We start from the raw sequence: 16,791 nt of genomic DNA, 5'->3' as shown, positions 1-16,791 counted from the left end.
CAGGGCCATGGATGGGGCCTTTGTGCCCTGGGTTCCTCCTCCCTGGGAGCCTGGCTATCGGAGCCCATGTGGGGGTGGGGACGGCTCCTCTGTGCCCGTGACTCTGTGTTTGCACAGGGGGAGGGGCTGGCCGGTGCCAGCTGAGAGCCTCAAAGGGTCGGCCAGCGCCTCTGCAGATAAGGCATTAACAGTCCTGTGGACTCACCCTTCGGATCTGCTGACGCTTCCTTTCAGCCTAGGTGCTTGGGGTGAGGTGCCAAAGGTTCCCTATAAAGTGCTGGGGCTCCGGCTGTGTCCACTCGACCTCCAGCTCCTGCCCTGTCCTGACGAGAGGGACCCACCTGTGATCACCATGGTGAGGCTTGTTCTGCCCAACCCGGGCCTGGAGGACCGAATCCCCTCCCTGGAGCAACTGGAGGTCATCGAGAAGGAGGAGGCCAGCTCGCGGCCCAAGTGGGACAACAAGGCCCAGTACATGCTCACCTGCGTGGGCTTCTGCGTGGGCCTGGGCAACGTCTGGCGCTTCCCCTACTTGTGCCAGAGCCATGGCGGAGGTAGGCCGGGCAGGAGGGCAGGTTGGGGGTCCAGGCAAACAACACTGATGTCCCCAGGACCCCAGCACCCCATTCATAGAGGGGAGAAGTCTGCAGGGCCAAGGGCTGTGGGCAGGACAGCACAGGCTTGTGCCCTCCACCCCTTCGCTGGTCCACTTGAGCCCCATGTTGGCCCCGAGAGCAGGCTGGGCAGAGGGCCGGGCTGGAGCACGGGCCCAGGTGCCAACATCTTCACTCCGCTCCTGTTCGCCCGAGTTGGCAAGGGCGGTCCAGTGCCCGGTCCCACACGCCCAAGTGTCTGTGTCAGTGGAGGCCACCCTTGCTCCAGGACCCAGGAGCCCTGACCTGCTCCCAGAGAACAGGCCTGACCTGCGAGTAGGGGGACAGAGAGGGACCAGCTGCTCCTCTGGGTGGAGCCCCTTCTGTGAGGGTGGATAGTGCCAGCAGGAGGGGCAGTAAGGCCAGCCCTCGTGCACACGGGCCAGAGGTGGGAAGGCTGCATCCCCCACGGAACGCTGCCTCAGCCAGTCCTGCTGCCCCCAGACGTCTCCGGGGCCTTGCCCGAGGCCCAGGGGTCTCTTTCCCCTGGGCTGAGGCTACTCCCTCTTCCCCAGCTGCAGAGACTGCCTTGGGGCTGCGGGGGTTTCAGTCCCCAAGATTTTGTCCTTCCACCCACCCTCCCAGTGTCAACAGGCTTTGGGGACGGAGATCACACCTGTGGTCCCAACAGCCCCCATGCACCTGTGGCTTCTGTCTCCCCTGGGCCCCAGCCCTGGGAGGGGAGCTGCTGCCAGGAGTTCCGTGGGCGGAAGGGGAACAGAGCTGTGCTTATTCTGGGAGGAGGTCTGGGCAGGTGCTGTGCTCCCCGTGAGACAGGCTCTGCAGAGCTGGCTGGACGCTCTGAGAATGCGTCTGCTTCTGTGGGCTGTTGAATACCCTCCTCTAAAAGCACGAACCCTCTCTAGTGATGTGAGTTTGTTCTTACTCTGAAGAACCTGCAGGCTCTCGCCAGGCTTTGTGGCAGAAAGGAAAGCAGATGGGGTTGTTCCCAGGCCACCGTTGTGACCCACCCCCCTTTCCATGGCCAAAACAGAAGCTTCTGAATGTCGGGGAGGATCTGTCTTTACACCTGGGGCCCATCCTGTGCTTTCCAGATAGTCCTGTCGGTCACTTCTGCACGGTGGAGGGGTGAATGGAACCCTGGGAGTCCGTGAGGGGCCCAGCAGTAGAATCACTGAGTCCCAGAGGTCAGCTACCTCTTCCCTCTGGAAGGTCCTGGTCATTTCCCCACCCCCACCAGGGCTGCCCTGGGCCAGGGTTCTGGCAACACCTGCAGCATTTACTTAGTTCCAAAAGGAAGGGACTAAGAGGGGAGGGGGACCTGGGACTGAGAAGCGTTCACCCCTGGGGTGCAGCACACACTCACTGTGAGTCTGAGAGGTAATGCGGGGACACTGCCTCCAGACACTGTGGATGACAGGGAGCTAGCCCCCATCACCCTGGGTCCTGCTGAGTGGACAGACAACCATTGAGGACAGTGACAACCCCCCAAGCTCAGGAGACAATTGTTGAGGACAGTGACAACCCCCCAAGCTCAGGAGACAATTGTTGAGGGCAGTGACAACCCCCCAAGCTCAGGAGACAATTGTTGAGGGCAGTGACAACCCCCCAAGCTCAGGAGACAATTGTTGACGGCAGTGACAACCCCCCAAGCTCAGGAGACAATTGTTGAGGGCAGTGATAAGAAGCCGACACCAGGAGAAAATTGCCAGGACAATGACAAGGTGTGGCAGGTGACTCCTCCCCGGTGGCATTTCCCACGCCTGTAAGCCCAGATCTCGGGGAGGGAGTGGTTGGGTAACTTGGAGAGAAAATGACGCATCTGAGGACTCTGAGGACCAGTCCTGGCTTGGTGAAAACTTAGTTTGCTTTCAATTATTTCTAAGAGTTTGGGGTAATTTGAAAAGTAAAACAAATCATCATTTGCTTTGTGTTTAACTTTATATTATGAAGAAAAAAAAGCAGAAAAGTAGAGAAAGCTACAGAGAAGACCCCTGCCCCCATGACCTAGATCAGCATCTGCAGCACTTTGCCATGTTGAGTGGGGTGGTGGCCGTGTGCGAGTGCGTGCGCACACAAAGCCCCTGCGTGCTGCGTGACATTGAGAAGTGTTGTCACAAGAGGGCCCCACCTTCTAGATCTCGGATGGGGGCATCTCTGTGACCAAAGGGCAGGTAAATGGAGCACCAGGTGGGCCGTATCCTCTGCCTGCATCACCCCAGCTGCCTCACCCTAGTTCTCTTTTCTCCATCTTGTGCGTCTCCGTCAGCAAACAGCGGGGTGGAGTCACCTCTGTAGAGTCCGTCTTGCCACCAGTCAGAGGAAATGGGCATGTGTCATGTGTCTCTCGATGGGTCAGTCAGGACTGAATCGGGTGGCAGGGGCAGCCTGGGTGAGGGGCCAGCGCCTCTTCTCATTCAGCCTTCAGGGAACAGAAAGAGGAGCTGGGGGACCCACGGCCCCTGTGTGGGCGCTGGGGCAGGTGGGCTCACGGGCCCTTTTCTGAAGACGGGTATTTCAAAGGTTTCAGAAGTCAGCCCTGAGTTGAGTTGATATCACCATCTGTGTCCTGGCCCTGTTTACTCTGCTGTGCACCTTCTGGGCCATGGGACTCACCCCATGAAATGGAAGGTGCTGGAGAGCTCTGATCCAAGGGCTGCACTACAGAGCTACTCTGTCGAGCTTTGCAGACCTAGAAGTGGGGGGCACGCAGGAGATTGAAACCAGGAGACTTGGTCAGAGTCAAGACTCACCCCACTCCCTACGTTGGCCACAAACAGCTGGGTCCCAGTGACCAGATGGTCAACCGTCAAGAATTCTGCACCAGCACCAGGCCCAGGAGTGTGTCCAGGGAATTGCATTCACCACACATCTGCCCACAACCTCAGTTCTCCATGGGAATGCACCACATGCCTGCCCCAGTGCTGCCACCTGACACATGGTGTGCCCCTCATCCCTTCTTAGGGACAGAGAGCTTAGGAGAGTTGGTGTATTGGTGGGGTGGGGGATAGGAAGCAGCGCCGCCCAAGGACCATGCAGTCTGCTCACCACTGGGCCATCCATGTGCCTCTGCAGCCTGGTCCCTGGGACTGCCTTTCACCACTGGTCCTGGCGCTGCACCCGGTCAGTACATAGTCCTGGAGCTTTTCCTCTGTGCCACGCACCACCTGCAGGGGAGATGTGGGAAAGCCTTAGACCAGCGGTTCTCAACCTGTGGGTCGCGACCCCTTTGGTGGTCGAAAGACCCTTTCACAGGGGTCGCCTAAGACCATCCTGCATATCAGATATTTACATTATGATTCATAACAGTAGCAACATTACAGTTATGAAGTAGCAACGAAAATAATTTTATGGTTGGGTCACAGCATGAGGAACTGTATTTAAAGGGCCAGAAGGTTGAGAACCACTGCCTTAGACCCTGCCCTTAAAGACAGCAGCTGCCCCTACCCAGCTGTCCCTCCCCTCCCCTCCCCCACCTGTTTTCTAAATTCTCAAAGAGAAAGAAAGCTGCATCTCTTTATTTTATTTTAGCTTATTTACTTACTTATTTATTATTGATTTTTTTATTGATTTGAGAGAGAGAGAAACATTGACTTATTGTTCTACTTATTCATGCATTCATTGGTTGATTCTTGCATGTGCCCTGACTGGGGATTAAACCCCCAATATTGAGGTATCGGGATGACGCTCTAACCAACTGAACTACCCAGCTAGGGCCAAGGAAGCTGCATTTCTATGCTAGTGTATCTTTCTTCTGCGGGACCTTTACACCTTGCCTCGTCCCTCCCGTCTCTGCCTCTGTGTGTGTGTCCATCAGTGTGCAAGGGCACAGGACCGCGGGCCCCTACAGCCAGGTCTGTCGGGCACCCACCATGTTACACCTGGAGGAGCGTCCAGGAGGAGGGCTTCCTAAGGAGCTACTATCCAAGTGGGGTTTTCAAGGGTGAATAGGAGTTTCCTGGTGGAGATGGAGGGGCAGTGGGACCTGCGGGTCAAAGTGACTTCATGAAGTAGGGATGGGATGAAAGGATAGCTGGAAACCACAGACTTTGTTTTCCTCGATAGTTTTGCCCAAAAGACATTCACATCAAACTTCTGAGAAAACAGTAAAGAGGCAAATCTTTTCTTATTTTAACTTTACCCTCACTGATACTCTGACCCAGTGCGCCTACAGCCACAGTGGTACCCCAGACCCAGGGCAACTCCCCACTTCTCTCCTGCAGGAGATCCAGCAAGGGGATCATCCCTGCTGCTCTCTGCTTTCATCTCATTATCACAGTGAGCTAACAACCATCACCTTTGAGTGAAGGTCCCATGTGCTGTCCATGTCTTCTTGTTGGATTTTGAGCCCCAGAAGGGCTCCCCGTGACCTCCCATGCTCCTCCCAGCATGTGGACACCTTCCTTAATTCCCCAGGAGCTGTCATGCGCTCACCCTGTAGGACAAGCACGGTCTAGGAGGGACAGTTGACAAGCTGGCCACTGTTGTGAGATGGCATGAAGCATCCCCCATAAAACAGTGCCAATGGCCATCATGAGTGGTGCATTTGATGGTGTTGCTCTGAGTCTGTATTTGTGATTTTGTCCTTCCATCCACCCTCCCAGTGTCAACAGGCTTTGGGGACGGAGATCACACCTGTGGTCCCATCAGCCCCCATGCACCTGTGGCTTCTGTCTCCCCTGGGCCCCAGCCCTGAGAGGGGAGCTGCTGCCAGGAGCTCCGTGGGCGGAAGGGGAACAGAACTGTGCTTGTTCTGGGAGGAGGTCTGGGCAGGTGCTGTGCTCCCCGTGAGACAGGCTCTGCAGAGCTGGCTGCAGAGCTGGCTACAGGCACTTTCTACCAGCGCCTGTGTCTCCAGGGGGAGCCCGTGGCCACCTGGCTGTGTTACCTGACACACGGCTGCCTCTTCCCCACCAGGAGCATTTATGATCCCGTTCCTCATCCTGCTGGTTGTGGAGGGTGTCCCTTTGCTGTACCTGGAGTTCGCCATCGGGCAGCGACTGCGAAAGGGCAGCGTGGGCGTCTGGAGCTCCATCCACCCAGCCCTGAAGGGCATAGGTGCGTTTCTGGGCCCAGTCGGTGGGGCCCCTGCCAGGCCCCAGTGTGGGCAGCAAGCACACTTCTTCCTTCTCTCCTTTCACCTCTGCTTCCAGGGGACTCACCACCCCCAGCCCTCTGCAAACCCTTCCTTGGCATCTCACAGAAGTGTAGGTGGCAGGGCCCAGGCTGGGGTCATGCCTGGCCACTAAAGGCAGCTGGGCAGCAGAGGCTATCCTGAATCCCGGGTGCCCGGGACCTGGAAATGTGTATACGTGGGGAGAGCTGAGGCCCCCATGCTGTCTACAGCAGGGCTCAGCAAGCACCTGAAGACCACCACTCTGTTTTCTGGAACCCTGAGTCCATTCACACTCAGTCCTCAAGGAGCTACCCCAGCACAACCTCTTCCTGCTAACAGTGCCCAGACCCCACTGGGGCCCCCAGTGGGGCCCCCTAGTGGCGTCCCCAGCAGTGTTGATTGCCCCCCAGGGATCGCGTCCATGTTCGTGTCCTTCATGGTGGGCCTCTACTACAACACCATCATCGCCTGGGTCATGTGGTACTTCTTCAACTCCTTCCAGGATCCCCTTCCTTGGAGCACGTGCCCACTCAACGACAACCTGACAGGTGTGTCCAGGGCAGGGTGGGGTCAGGGGTCGGGGGACAGGATGGCTGGTGGTGCGAGAGCATGTGCACCTTTGAGCATACAGACCGAGTCCATGAGTAGTCACCCTTTGATTTCCTCAAATGCAAAAATCGGAGCACATTTATGGCAACAGGGAATTTTTAAAAATCACTGTGCCAGAGAAAAGCCCTTAGAAAAGGTGCCTCTACCTCAAGAGGTGGTGCCGGCCGAGATTAAAATGAAGGAAAGGCGGGAGGAACCTGCTACTCCCTGACCTTATACGGGGGGGCGGGGGGGGGGGGGCCTGATTCTCCACTGTCCCTTCCCACCACATTCCCCAGGGTCTTTTTGGGACCCCCTCCAGGGAAGGGAAGGGGGGAGCAGACCCTTTGCCTGGGGCCTCTGTGGGACACAGGCTGTGTGCTCAGCTCCACAGCTTGCACACATTTGCATCAGGACACAAACTGCATGATCTGTAAGCATGGGTCTAATAAGCAGGAAGTGGGCAGTGCACAGTGTGTGTGTGTGTGTGTGTGTGTGTGTGTGCGTGTGTGTGTGTGTGTATGCATGTCTAGTGTGCTCACACTTCTGCACGCACACATATATGCACATGTGCACATGTTTGCATTCAGGTATGCCCATGGGTACATATGTGTCTTGTGACTATGTATACATGTGTGCATGTGCAAATGTGTGAAGGTATGCTCAGATGCATGCACATGAGCATGTCTGTGTGTGTGCACACATGTGTGTACATGCATGCCGCTATGCTTGTGTACATGCACACGTGTCTGTGTGGGTGTGTACATGCATGTCTGTGTGCACTATGTCCCTGGTGTCAGTGAGTTGGGAGCACAGCATTGCCACGTTCCCCATCCTCCTCCTGGGTTCCCTGTGATCCACACTGATGATGTGAGTGCCCCCTGCAGGCTATGTGGACGAGTGTGCCCGCAGCTCTCCAGTGGACTACTACTGGTACCGAGAGACCCTCAACATCTCCAACTCCATCAGCAACTCGGGCTCTGTGCAGTGGTGGGTTCTGCTCTGCCTGACCTGTGCCTGGTGTGTCCTCTACGTATGCACCATCCGTGGCATCGAGACCACTGGCAAGGTGCGAGCTGGGCTTCAGGAGCTGCTCCTTAATCAGCTCTGAGGGTCACCACCCGTGTCCAGGAGGGGCCTTTGCTGCCTCCAGCTTGGCCCTGGGGATGTGGTGCTGGCATGGATGGTCCTCAAACCTGTGCTTAAAAAGCTGCAGCAGGAGTGACCCACAGTAGTTCTCTGACTAGGAGGACTGAGTAGTCATCATTACTAATATAGCAGTAGGAAATGTCAGATCTCCCTGCCCTGGGAGCTGGGGGCAGAGGGGTGCCTGGAGGAACAGAGCCAGGGTCCTTTCTTCCTGTGGGTTCTGTCTTCCCCTTCATCCCACTTCTGCCCTGTCCCCAGGCTGTGTACATCACCTTGACGCTGCCCTATGTCGTCCTATATAGCAGTAGGAAATGTCAGATCTCCCTGCCCTGGGAGCTGGGGGCAGAGGGGTGCCTGGAGGAACAGAGCCAGGGTCCTTTCTTCCTGTGGGTTCTGTCTTCGCCTTCATCCCACTTCTGCCCTGTCCCCAGGCTGTGTACATCACCTCGACGCTGCCCTATGTTGTCCTGACCATCTTCCTCATTCGGGGACTGACGCTAAAGGGAGCCACCAACGGTATCGTCTTCCTCTTCACGCCCAACGTGAGTCTCCCGCTGCCCACCTTGGGGCTCCAGTTCTGTGGGAAAGGCCACCCTGGAGGATGGGCCTCCCACCTGAGACCAGCCCTGGCCAGTCCCAGGCCCCTCAGTGCATGCATGCTGGGCCTGTGAGCTTGAGGGAGGCCCTGTGTGGATTGATGGCAACCACCTCCAAGTTATCAGTTACCACCTTTAAGGGGCGTTGTTTGTTCTGACCACCTTCTCAGCAGCCTCAGCTGTCCCCAGCCTCCAGGCTCACATCTCTGCTGTGGGCCACTACCTCCTCGGTTTCCTGTGGCCCCTCGCCCTTGGGGTACCAGCTGAGGGTCTCTGTTTGGCTGCAGGTCACGGAGCTGGCCAACCCACTGACTTGGCTGGATGCGGGGGCCCAGGTCTTCTACTCCTTCTCGTTGGCCTTCGGGGGCCTCATCTCCTTCTCCAGCTACAACTCTGTCCAGTGAGTGTGGACAGGGGTTCTGGGCCGGGCAGAGGGCTTGCCTCATACCCCACAGGATCATGGGGTCCACGGAGCTCCGTGCCAGGGAGGCAGGCTTAGGATCTGGGAGATTTTCACACACTAGGTACCTTAAGCGTTGACTGTCCTCCCCGTGGTGCCTTGGTCCTGGGGATGATGATCCCTGGTGTGCTCCCCTCCATCCCCTATAGCCCCTTCTGGTTGCCCCTTGGCATCCAGGACCCTAGGTGCCCAGCCACCACAGTCCATCCTGTGCCCCCTATCCCACCCTAGGGGCCTTTGGAGGGAGGAAGTTGTTATCAGTTCATCTCACAAACACTTACAGAGCACCTACTGTGTGCCCTGCATGGAACATGAGGTTCTGTCCTCCTGAGACCTGTGGCTGTGGCCTCTTAGAGAGACAAACAAAATGAACAGGAGGAGGGGTCCCTGGAGGGGTATGGGACCAGGCTGGGGTCCTCAGTAGGATGGGCTTGTGTGCAGAAGGTGCAGTGTGAGCACTCAGACAGGTAGGGGGTGAGTGCCAGTGCCTGCTGGCAGCTGGCCGTGGGGGTGGTCCCAGAGGGTGGGGACCCAGCAGGGCAGTGGTGAGGCCCGATTTCTCCACACCTGTTACTATCTGACTTTTTGATGAGGTGTCTCACTGTGGTTTTATTTGCATTTCTCTGAGGGCCGAGGGTCTAGGTTTCTGCTGGAAGCAGCTAGAACAGCGGTTCTCAACCTGTGGGTCATGACCCCTTTGGCGGTCGAAAGACCCTTTCACAGGGGTCACCTAAGACCATCCTACATATCAGATATTTACATTATGATTCATAACAGTAGCAACATTACAATAATTTTATGGTTGGGTCACAACATGAGGAACTGTATTTAAAGGGCCAGAAGGTTGAGAACCACTGATCTAGAAGGATGGGTTAGCATTAACAGTGGGGCCAGTGGGAGAGCTGCTGGGTTGGGTTGGGGAGATCAGGGGTTGGGTTTTGGGCACATTGAGCCAGGGAAGCCTTTAGGCTCTGGGTGGAGATGGGAGCCCTCAGCTGGGAGGAGACAGGACCTGGAGGGACCAGGCGAAGGCAGGGGGGTACAGTGGGATAGGGGGCACAGGAGGTAATGGGAGAGGGGCATGGAGGGGTAGGCCACCTCTTCAGAGCTTTTGGGGTGTGGCTGCGAGGCCCTGGCCCGTCCCAACGGCATGAGGCTGAGTGCTCACCAAGTGCCCACCCTCTGGGTGCAGAGCACCTGCTGACCAAGCAGGAATTGGCACGGGGTTTCCTGCCCAGCTTTGGAGTGTGAAGGCTCTAAAAGTCCCCAGGGCTTTCAGGGGTCTCCAGGCCACTAACTTGCAGTGAAGTGGTAAGAAGGGCAGGAGCAAAGGGCGACTGGCTGGGGGATGGCCCTCTGGTCACCTCTTGCTGGGTGCAGTCGGGGAAGGACAGCTGGGAGGCTGTGTCCCCTCTCCCGCAGCATCCCAGCAGCTCAGGCTCAGGGCAGGCTCCTTGCCTGTGCTGACGTGGCCGGGCAGGTGGGCACGGTGTCTCGGCCTGCAGTGACCCGATGCCACTCTCATCTGCAGCAACAACTGTGAGATGGACTCGGTGATCGTGTCCGTCATCAACGGCTTCACATCCATGTACGCAGCCACCGTGGTCTACTCCATCATCGGCTTCCGTGCCACAGAACGCTATGACACCTGCTTCAATCAGTGAGTGCTCCTCCTGGCCCACACCCACCTCCGAGGAGCCTGCCAGGCCTGCACCGCCCAGAACCCATGTCAACCTCACTCTCTTTTCTCTCCAGGAATATCCTGACGCTCATCAACGGGTTCGACTTGCCCGAAGGGTATGTCACCGAGAAGAACTTCGAGGAATTACAGCAGTGGTACAATGCCACTTACCCCGCAGACTTCGCCCAGCTGCAGTTCCAGACCTGCGACATGAACTCTTTCCTGTCAGAAGTGAGCGCCTCTCTCTGGGGCAGCGCAAGGCAGAGGAGGGGACACCCTTGAGGGTCACTGACCTCCCCCAGGATCTCAGTTCCTGGGAGCCTGTCGCCATCCTCACGGCCTGCCCGCCTCTGATCCTCCTGCCCCACCCTGGTGCTTGCACCCCTAGGACCCCTCAATCACATACCTGCCCTGCACCTGCTCTAACTGGCTCTAACCAATAATGGGCGATACCTTCAGGGCAGCTATTTAGGGGACCCATGCAGGCCCTGTTGAAGTCATTCGGGGCTGTTAACCTGGCCATGTGGGGTGCATCTCAGGAATCGTCTATGGGGGTGTGCACCCTGCCTGTGAGCAGACGGCAGTCTGCATAGCTGTCACATGTCTGTCCAGACAGCTCGGGCCCTGACTGCTGCTGGAAAACGCAATCTCCTTCCTGCCGTTTTAACTAGTTCAGCTTTTAAAAACATAGTTGGGCTGAAGAAACAATGACCGTATTTCACAGGACGGCTCAAAAGAGCCCCATACCTGCACAGTGTGGGCGTAGCCTGTGGAGAGCTGACCGGTGTTTGGCAGGGAAGGACGTATGTGACTGAGGCCGGGGGACCTGGGGAGTGACTGCCCTGTGTGGGTGACACTCTGCTTGTCCATGCAGGGCGTGGAGGGCACGGGGCTGGCGTTCATTGTCTTCACGGAGGCCATCACCAAGATGCCCATATCCCCTCTGTGGTCCGTGCTCTTCTTCATCATGCTCTTCTGCCTGGGCCTGTCCTCCATGTTCGGGAACATGGAGGGCGTGGTCGTGCCCCTGCAGGACCTCAAAATCTTCCCCAAAAAGTGGCCCAAGGAGGTGCTCACAGGTACACAGTCCAGGGCTTGGCTGGGCAGGCAGGTGGTGAGGACAGGCCTCAGGGGCCATGGGTGGGAGTCAGACGGGAGCTCTGTCCACAGCGACTGTTCTCTGCCCCCAGGTCTCATCTGCCTTGGGTGTTATTTCATCGCCTTCATCTTCACGCTGAACTCCGGCCAGTACTGGCTCACCCTGTTGGACAGCTATGCCGGCTCCATCCCCCTGCTCATCATCGCCTTCTGCGAGATGTTCGCTGTGGTCTACGTGTATGGCGTGGACAGGTAGGAGGGAGACCGAGGCATGTGGCCATCCCCAACAGTCATAGGAAACTCGCATCCTGGGATGGGTTGTGTGGGCTCCAGTCCCAGGTGGAACACAGGTGTGCGGACACAGGCCTGAGGGACCGGTGTGGTGAGGGCACAGGTCTGGCACCTGGATGGGTGAGATGGAAAAGAGATGGATCCCAGATGGATGCCCATCCAGAGCAGTTGACACTGTACCCCCTCCAGCTTCCAGGTGCTCCCAGACGTAGCAGAGAAGGGTAAGCACAGACCATAGAAGACGGCATAGTCTCAGGGGTGGGAGAGAAGAAACAGCCTCACACATGAAAATGCTGGCGCCTCTGATCTGACCATGTGATTTAAAAACATGTAAACCCACGTGTCCTTAGCAAAGTCAAAAGAGAAATAATTAGCTAGGGAAACAGTTGCCCAGCATGAGGGTGAAGCTCTGGTACAGCAGAAGCCCTCGGCAGGCGAGACGTGACAGAGGGACCAGATAAGGCAGAGGGTGCTCGGTGTCCTGTGGGCACAGAAGCTGCCTCCAGGGCTGTGGAGCAAGTGGGGAGGGGAGGTGGGAGACTGACAGGACTGAGACACTAACTGTGGGTAAGGGGTGTCCCCGTGATCCAGGCGCTGGGTGTTTTATGTCAACTGGGGATCCGTGGCCAGGGAAGCCCTGTGGTGGGTGTGCTCTGGGCCTTTCTCGGGGGAGAGAGGGCTCTGCAGCCAGACAGACACTCAGACAAAGAAGGGGTCTGTGCAGCCCTTCCAGCCATGCTCTTGGCCAAATACTCGGGGTATCACTCTTTTATCCTCGACGTGAGGGGCCCAGAAAATGGCACCATCTCCTTGACAGGAGCTGGACTCGCCACACCTTCAGAAATAAGACAACATGCACAAGCCATCAGGGGTGGGGGATCCCACTTTACGAATCCTGTTCTGCGTCACCACGACACGTGTGTGTAAGGGCACATGCGCAGGAGGCCTGACTCAACCACACAATGCACACTGCTGGGTGGCAGTCACGGAGACGCTGAGGAGCGTGCGGCGGACTCACTGTGCCGTAACCTCAGCACCTGCCGGGGAAGGAGGCTTAAATGGAAGTGCACGATGTTGTCATGTGGGTGCTGCTATGTGAAGCAGGCATGACTGGCCTGATGCATGCATGTCCTCTGCGAATGGCCAAGGACACTTAGAAGTCAGACACTCGCTGCCAGGGGTCCCAGGCAACTCGGCCTCAAAGAGGCCATATGAGCGGGAAGCTGAGAGCCAGGCATGGCCTAAACCTGAAGAGACTCGTCACCACACTCCCAGACTCTGCTGGGAACAGGCCTGGGCACCTGTCCTTCTCCAGAAGTGGGCTCACGGGGGTCCTGGACAGTTCACTCTGCTCTGATTTCTGTAGATAACAAAGTATTTTGTGCAGAAGAGAGTTCAGCACAACTTGGGCAGGGGATGGTGGGGCCTCCAAGGTCAGGGCCGCTGCCCCCTGAGGACGTGGGCTGAGGTTTCCTTCCTCCATTTCCCCCAGAAGTGTTAACCCTTATTTGCAAGAGTGGCTGCCCAGGCTGTGTGAGTCCACAAGTCGGAGCACCTGGGCTGTGGCTCCATAGGGAGGTTTCCAAAGGCCTCCAGCGAGGCTACCACTGCTGGCGGCTTCCCAGGGAAGCGAGCCTTTGCTCAGAGGACGGCTAGAGCTGTGACGGCAAAAGGCAGGGGCAGCACTGTAGGATAGCACCGCGTGTCTGTATGGAGAGGCTGGCCTGCCCTCTGCTTTGGTGGCATTAAAGGCCCAGGATGTCCACCAGCTGATGGCTCCCTTCCGGCCTCTGCTTCCAGGTTCAACAAGGACATCGAGTTTATGATCGGCCACAAGCCCAACATCTTCTGGCAAATCACATGGCGAGTGGTCAGCCCGCTGCTCATGCTGGTCATCTTCCTGTTCTTCTTCGTGATCAATGTCAATAAGGAGCTGATATACAGCGTCTGGGACCCTGCCTATGTGAGCGTGCAGGGACTGCTGGCCGGGGTGGGGGGCATGTCTCCCGTGAAGAGGCATGTGGAGGCAGAGGAGATGGGGGACACATGCGGGGAAGGGGATGTGGGGAAGGTGTGGGGGCAGAGGAAGTAAAGGAGGCATGGAAGACAGAGGAGGTGGGGGAGGTGTGGGAAACAGATGTGTGTGGGAGAAGCCTTAGGTCTCCCTTCCCTCCCCCACAAGGGCCAGGAGGTGAGAATCTTGGGGAGAAGGGGCACTGTGCTCCTGAAGGAGACCTTGCTGGCTGTCTTTGTGTCTGTTCACCATGTGGTTGCTCTCTCCACAGGAGGAATTTCCCAAATCCGAGAAGGTCCCATACCCAAGCTGGGCATATGGCGTGGTGGTTATCGTTGCTGGCGTGCCCTGCCTCAGCATCCCTTGCTTTGCCATCTACAAGCTCATCAGGAACCGCTGCCAGAAACAAGAAAGCCAGCAGGGGCTGGTCAGCACCATGTCCACAGCCTCCATAAATGGGGACCTGAAGTACTGAGTGCCCCGCCCACGGCTGCATGTGTACATGTACAGATGCATGTGTGAGCATGTGCATGTGCACATGGGTATATGTGTATATATACATAAATGCATGTGTTCATACAGGTGTGCACCTGTGTGAGTGTGCACATAGATGAGAGTATGTATAATGCATGTACGTACATTATATGTATATGTGTACATGTTTGTCACATGCACATGAGTATGTGTGCACATGCGAGTGTGTATACATGTGCTTCTGTGTATGTGCCTATATGATTTTGTGTACATATGCATGAATGGTACACATGTGTCAGCACATACATATGTATGTATATGAATACATACAAATGTACATGCGAGTAAGCATGTGTACATGTGTACATATACATATGTGTTGGTGCATATGTGTGTATGCACATGCTAGTTGTGTATTTATAAATGTGTGGTTATGTATGTGGCATGTATAGTGTTCTGTGGGTATGTGTGTGCATGTATGTACACATACGTGTTGTCCTGCAGCACACATGTCTCCCACATGGGGCCCAGCTGTCCTCTGGTTCCCTGCGTCACGGATGTGGTGGGGCCTATGCTCAGGTCCTGCCCTGCCTTCCAAGGGGGAGTCAGTCAAAAGCGACAGCAGGAGACGGGAATGTGTTGCTGTCTGGGCTCCTTGGAACAGCCTTGTTGCCCCGCCCCGTCCCTTCGCTGTCCACCCTGTGACCTAGGAGCTCCTGCAGGAATGTTGCAATTTTACCCCGTCTGCAAGAGGCCTCAGGCCCCTAGGCCAGCGAGACCCAGCCGGCAGAGTGTCCCGAGTCTTGGCAATGTTCCAGCTTAATAAATATTAACCCATTTAATTATTGCTTCTGGCTGCCACAAATAGATGACAGTTAAATAAAACTCAACTTGGCATAATTGAAGGCAGAAACACCCTTTGTGTTTTTTTAAGAGGACATTAACTGTGTGAATTTTTAGCCCGATGTTGGAAAAGATGGGTTATAGGGTAACTCAGCTTGGTCACTGCGGTTGAGCACAGCTCATATGTCCTGAGCAATGTCAGGGACCGTGAGCCCCTGCCAGACCGTCCACTTGGGGCTAGTGAAGGGAAGGTCTCCGCCCCATCATGGATGCAACATTCAACCTCAGCCAAAGTCACTTGGCACTTGGGGTGTTTATTTCAATGAACTGGTCACTTCCATTTCCCATAGAAATATCTGGACATTTAAGCAAAAGTGGACTTTTTAAAAAAATATATTTTATTGATTTTTTACAGAGAGGAAGGGAGAGAGATAGAGAGTTAGAAACATCGATGTGAGAGAAACATCGATCAGCTGCCTCCTGCACATCTCCTACTGGGGATGTGACCGCAACCAAGGTACATGCCCTTGACCGGAATCTAACCTGGGGCCTTTCAGTCCGCAGGCCGATGCTCTAGACACTGATCCAAACCGGTTTCGGCAAAAGTGGACTTTTTGAGAGTTCTCTGGGCAGGTTCGGGAGAGCTGAGTGGAGGGTGGGACCTGCTGTCACATCCCACCCGTTCACGGGAGATGCACCACTGCACGCTCCCCTCTCCCAGCGCCTCCTGTGCAACAGCGACCACAGATTTCAGCCCTGAAACATGGCTGAAAACCTCCAAACACCTTGGCATGTCTGCAGTCCTCTTACATGGCCGGTCACCTGACCACCATGATCTATAGAAACTTCCAGAGGTGGGATGGGAGGCCTGCTCACGGCTCTCCACCCCAGGCCACGTTAGCGCATCCCTGCCCAGGAGGCCCACAGGCCCCACCACGCTCTGGTCCCCACCACCAGGTGCCACTGGCCTCTGTGGGACCTCACCTCCTTCTCTCCACAAAGTTCTGACCCTTGATTGGGAAACGCTCATCAGCATCCGGGGGTGCAGGAGAGGAGAGACTGGGTGGGCTAATCCCATCAGTTCCTGTCCCCTGATGAGTGCCTCATTTTACAGATGTGCTAGCTTTGCAAATTGTTAGACATGCAGGTTTTATGAGCATAAAGTGTATAAATAAATCATTGTATTTCATATTCTCAGCCTAACTATTGTTCAAATGTAGAGGGATGAGCAGAGGGAGCAGCCGAGCCATCTGAAAGGACGGTACAGAGCTGGGGTTCTGTTTCCAGGGCTTCCTCTGAAGAAGCCATGGCCTGATGTCCACGGAGCACAGGTGTGGTGGGTGGGGTGGCCCTGTGTGAAGTGGGTGTCACCCTGCCCACCTGCTGCCTGAGGACAGCAGTGGATGTTGAGGGTGGCACTGGGTGCTGAGCGTGGGGGGAAGCTGCAGGGCTAAGAGAAGGAAGCCCATCCTACCCCACCCCCACCCTTGACCCCAAAGGTCACCACTGTGTGATTCCATTTATATAACATTGTTGAAATGACAACTATAGATTAGAGGTGTCAGGGGTTAGGGAGAGGGTAGAAGTGGAAGGATGGTTGGTGTGTCCATAAGAAGAGACAGGAGGTGCCCTAGCTGGCTTGCTCAGTGGATGGAGCGTCGGCCTGCGGACTGAAGGGTCCCAGGTTTGATTCCGGTCAGGGGTGCACGCCCGGGGTTGCCGGCTCGATCCCCAGTGGGTGGTGTGTGGGAGGCAGCCAATCAATGATTCTCTCTTATCATTGATGTTTCTATCTCTTTCGCCCTCTCCTTTCCTCTCTGAAATCAATAAAAATATATTTTAAAAAGAAAGAAAAAGAGACAGGAGG

At 56.0% G+C, this 16,791-nt stretch overlaps 1 protein-coding gene across 1 annotated transcript; it reads left to right on the top strand.

The window, feature by feature from the left end:
- The first annotated feature begins 279 nt into the window (after positions 1–279).
- SLC6A19 (solute carrier family 6 member 19) lies at positions 280–14,986 on the top strand. Its single transcript, XM_070411976.1, has 12 exons — positions 280–554; positions 5,532–5,672; positions 6,141–6,278; positions 7,206–7,387; positions 7,899–8,009; positions 8,351–8,463; positions 10,055–10,183; positions 10,279–10,435; positions 11,079–11,283; positions 11,395–11,554; positions 13,394–13,556; positions 13,879–14,986. The coding sequence occupies exons 1-12, from the start codon at positions 353–355 to the stop codon at positions 14,080–14,082; spliced, it is 1,905 nt and encodes a 634-aa protein (XP_070268077.1). The 5' UTR covers positions 280–352; the 3' UTR covers positions 14,083–14,986.
- Positions 14,987–16,791: the final 1,805 nt, after the last annotated feature.

The sequence above is a fragment of the Myotis yumanensis genome, unplaced genomic scaffold, assembly GCF_028538775.1.
Source record: "Myotis yumanensis isolate MYYU_CA2020_CCGP unplaced genomic scaffold, mMyoYum1.0.hap1 SCAF_4, whole genome shotgun sequence".
Classification (NCBI taxonomy): domain Eukaryota; kingdom Metazoa; phylum Chordata; class Mammalia; order Chiroptera; family Vespertilionidae; genus Myotis; species Myotis yumanensis.
The sequence above is the reverse complement of the archived record's forward strand: the minus strand, read 5'-3'. Positions and strand labels throughout refer to the sequence as shown.

What these genes read in the sequence shown, in the direction of transcription:
- SLC6A19 (XM_070411976.1), top strand. Translation starts at nt 353, where the DNA reads ATGGTGAGGCTTGTTCTGCCCAACCCGGGCCTGGAGGACCGAATCCCC. An exon ending in TGAACTCTTTCCTGTCAGAA is followed by an intron (nt 10,436 to 11,078) that starts GTGAGCGCCTCT and finishes TTGTCCATGCAG; the next exon opens with GGCGTGGAGGGCACGGGGCT. An exon ending in TACGTGTATGGCGTGGACAG is followed by an intron (nt 11,555 to 13,393) that starts GTAGGAGGGAGA and finishes CTCTGCTTCCAG; the next exon opens with GTTCAACAAGGACATCGAGT.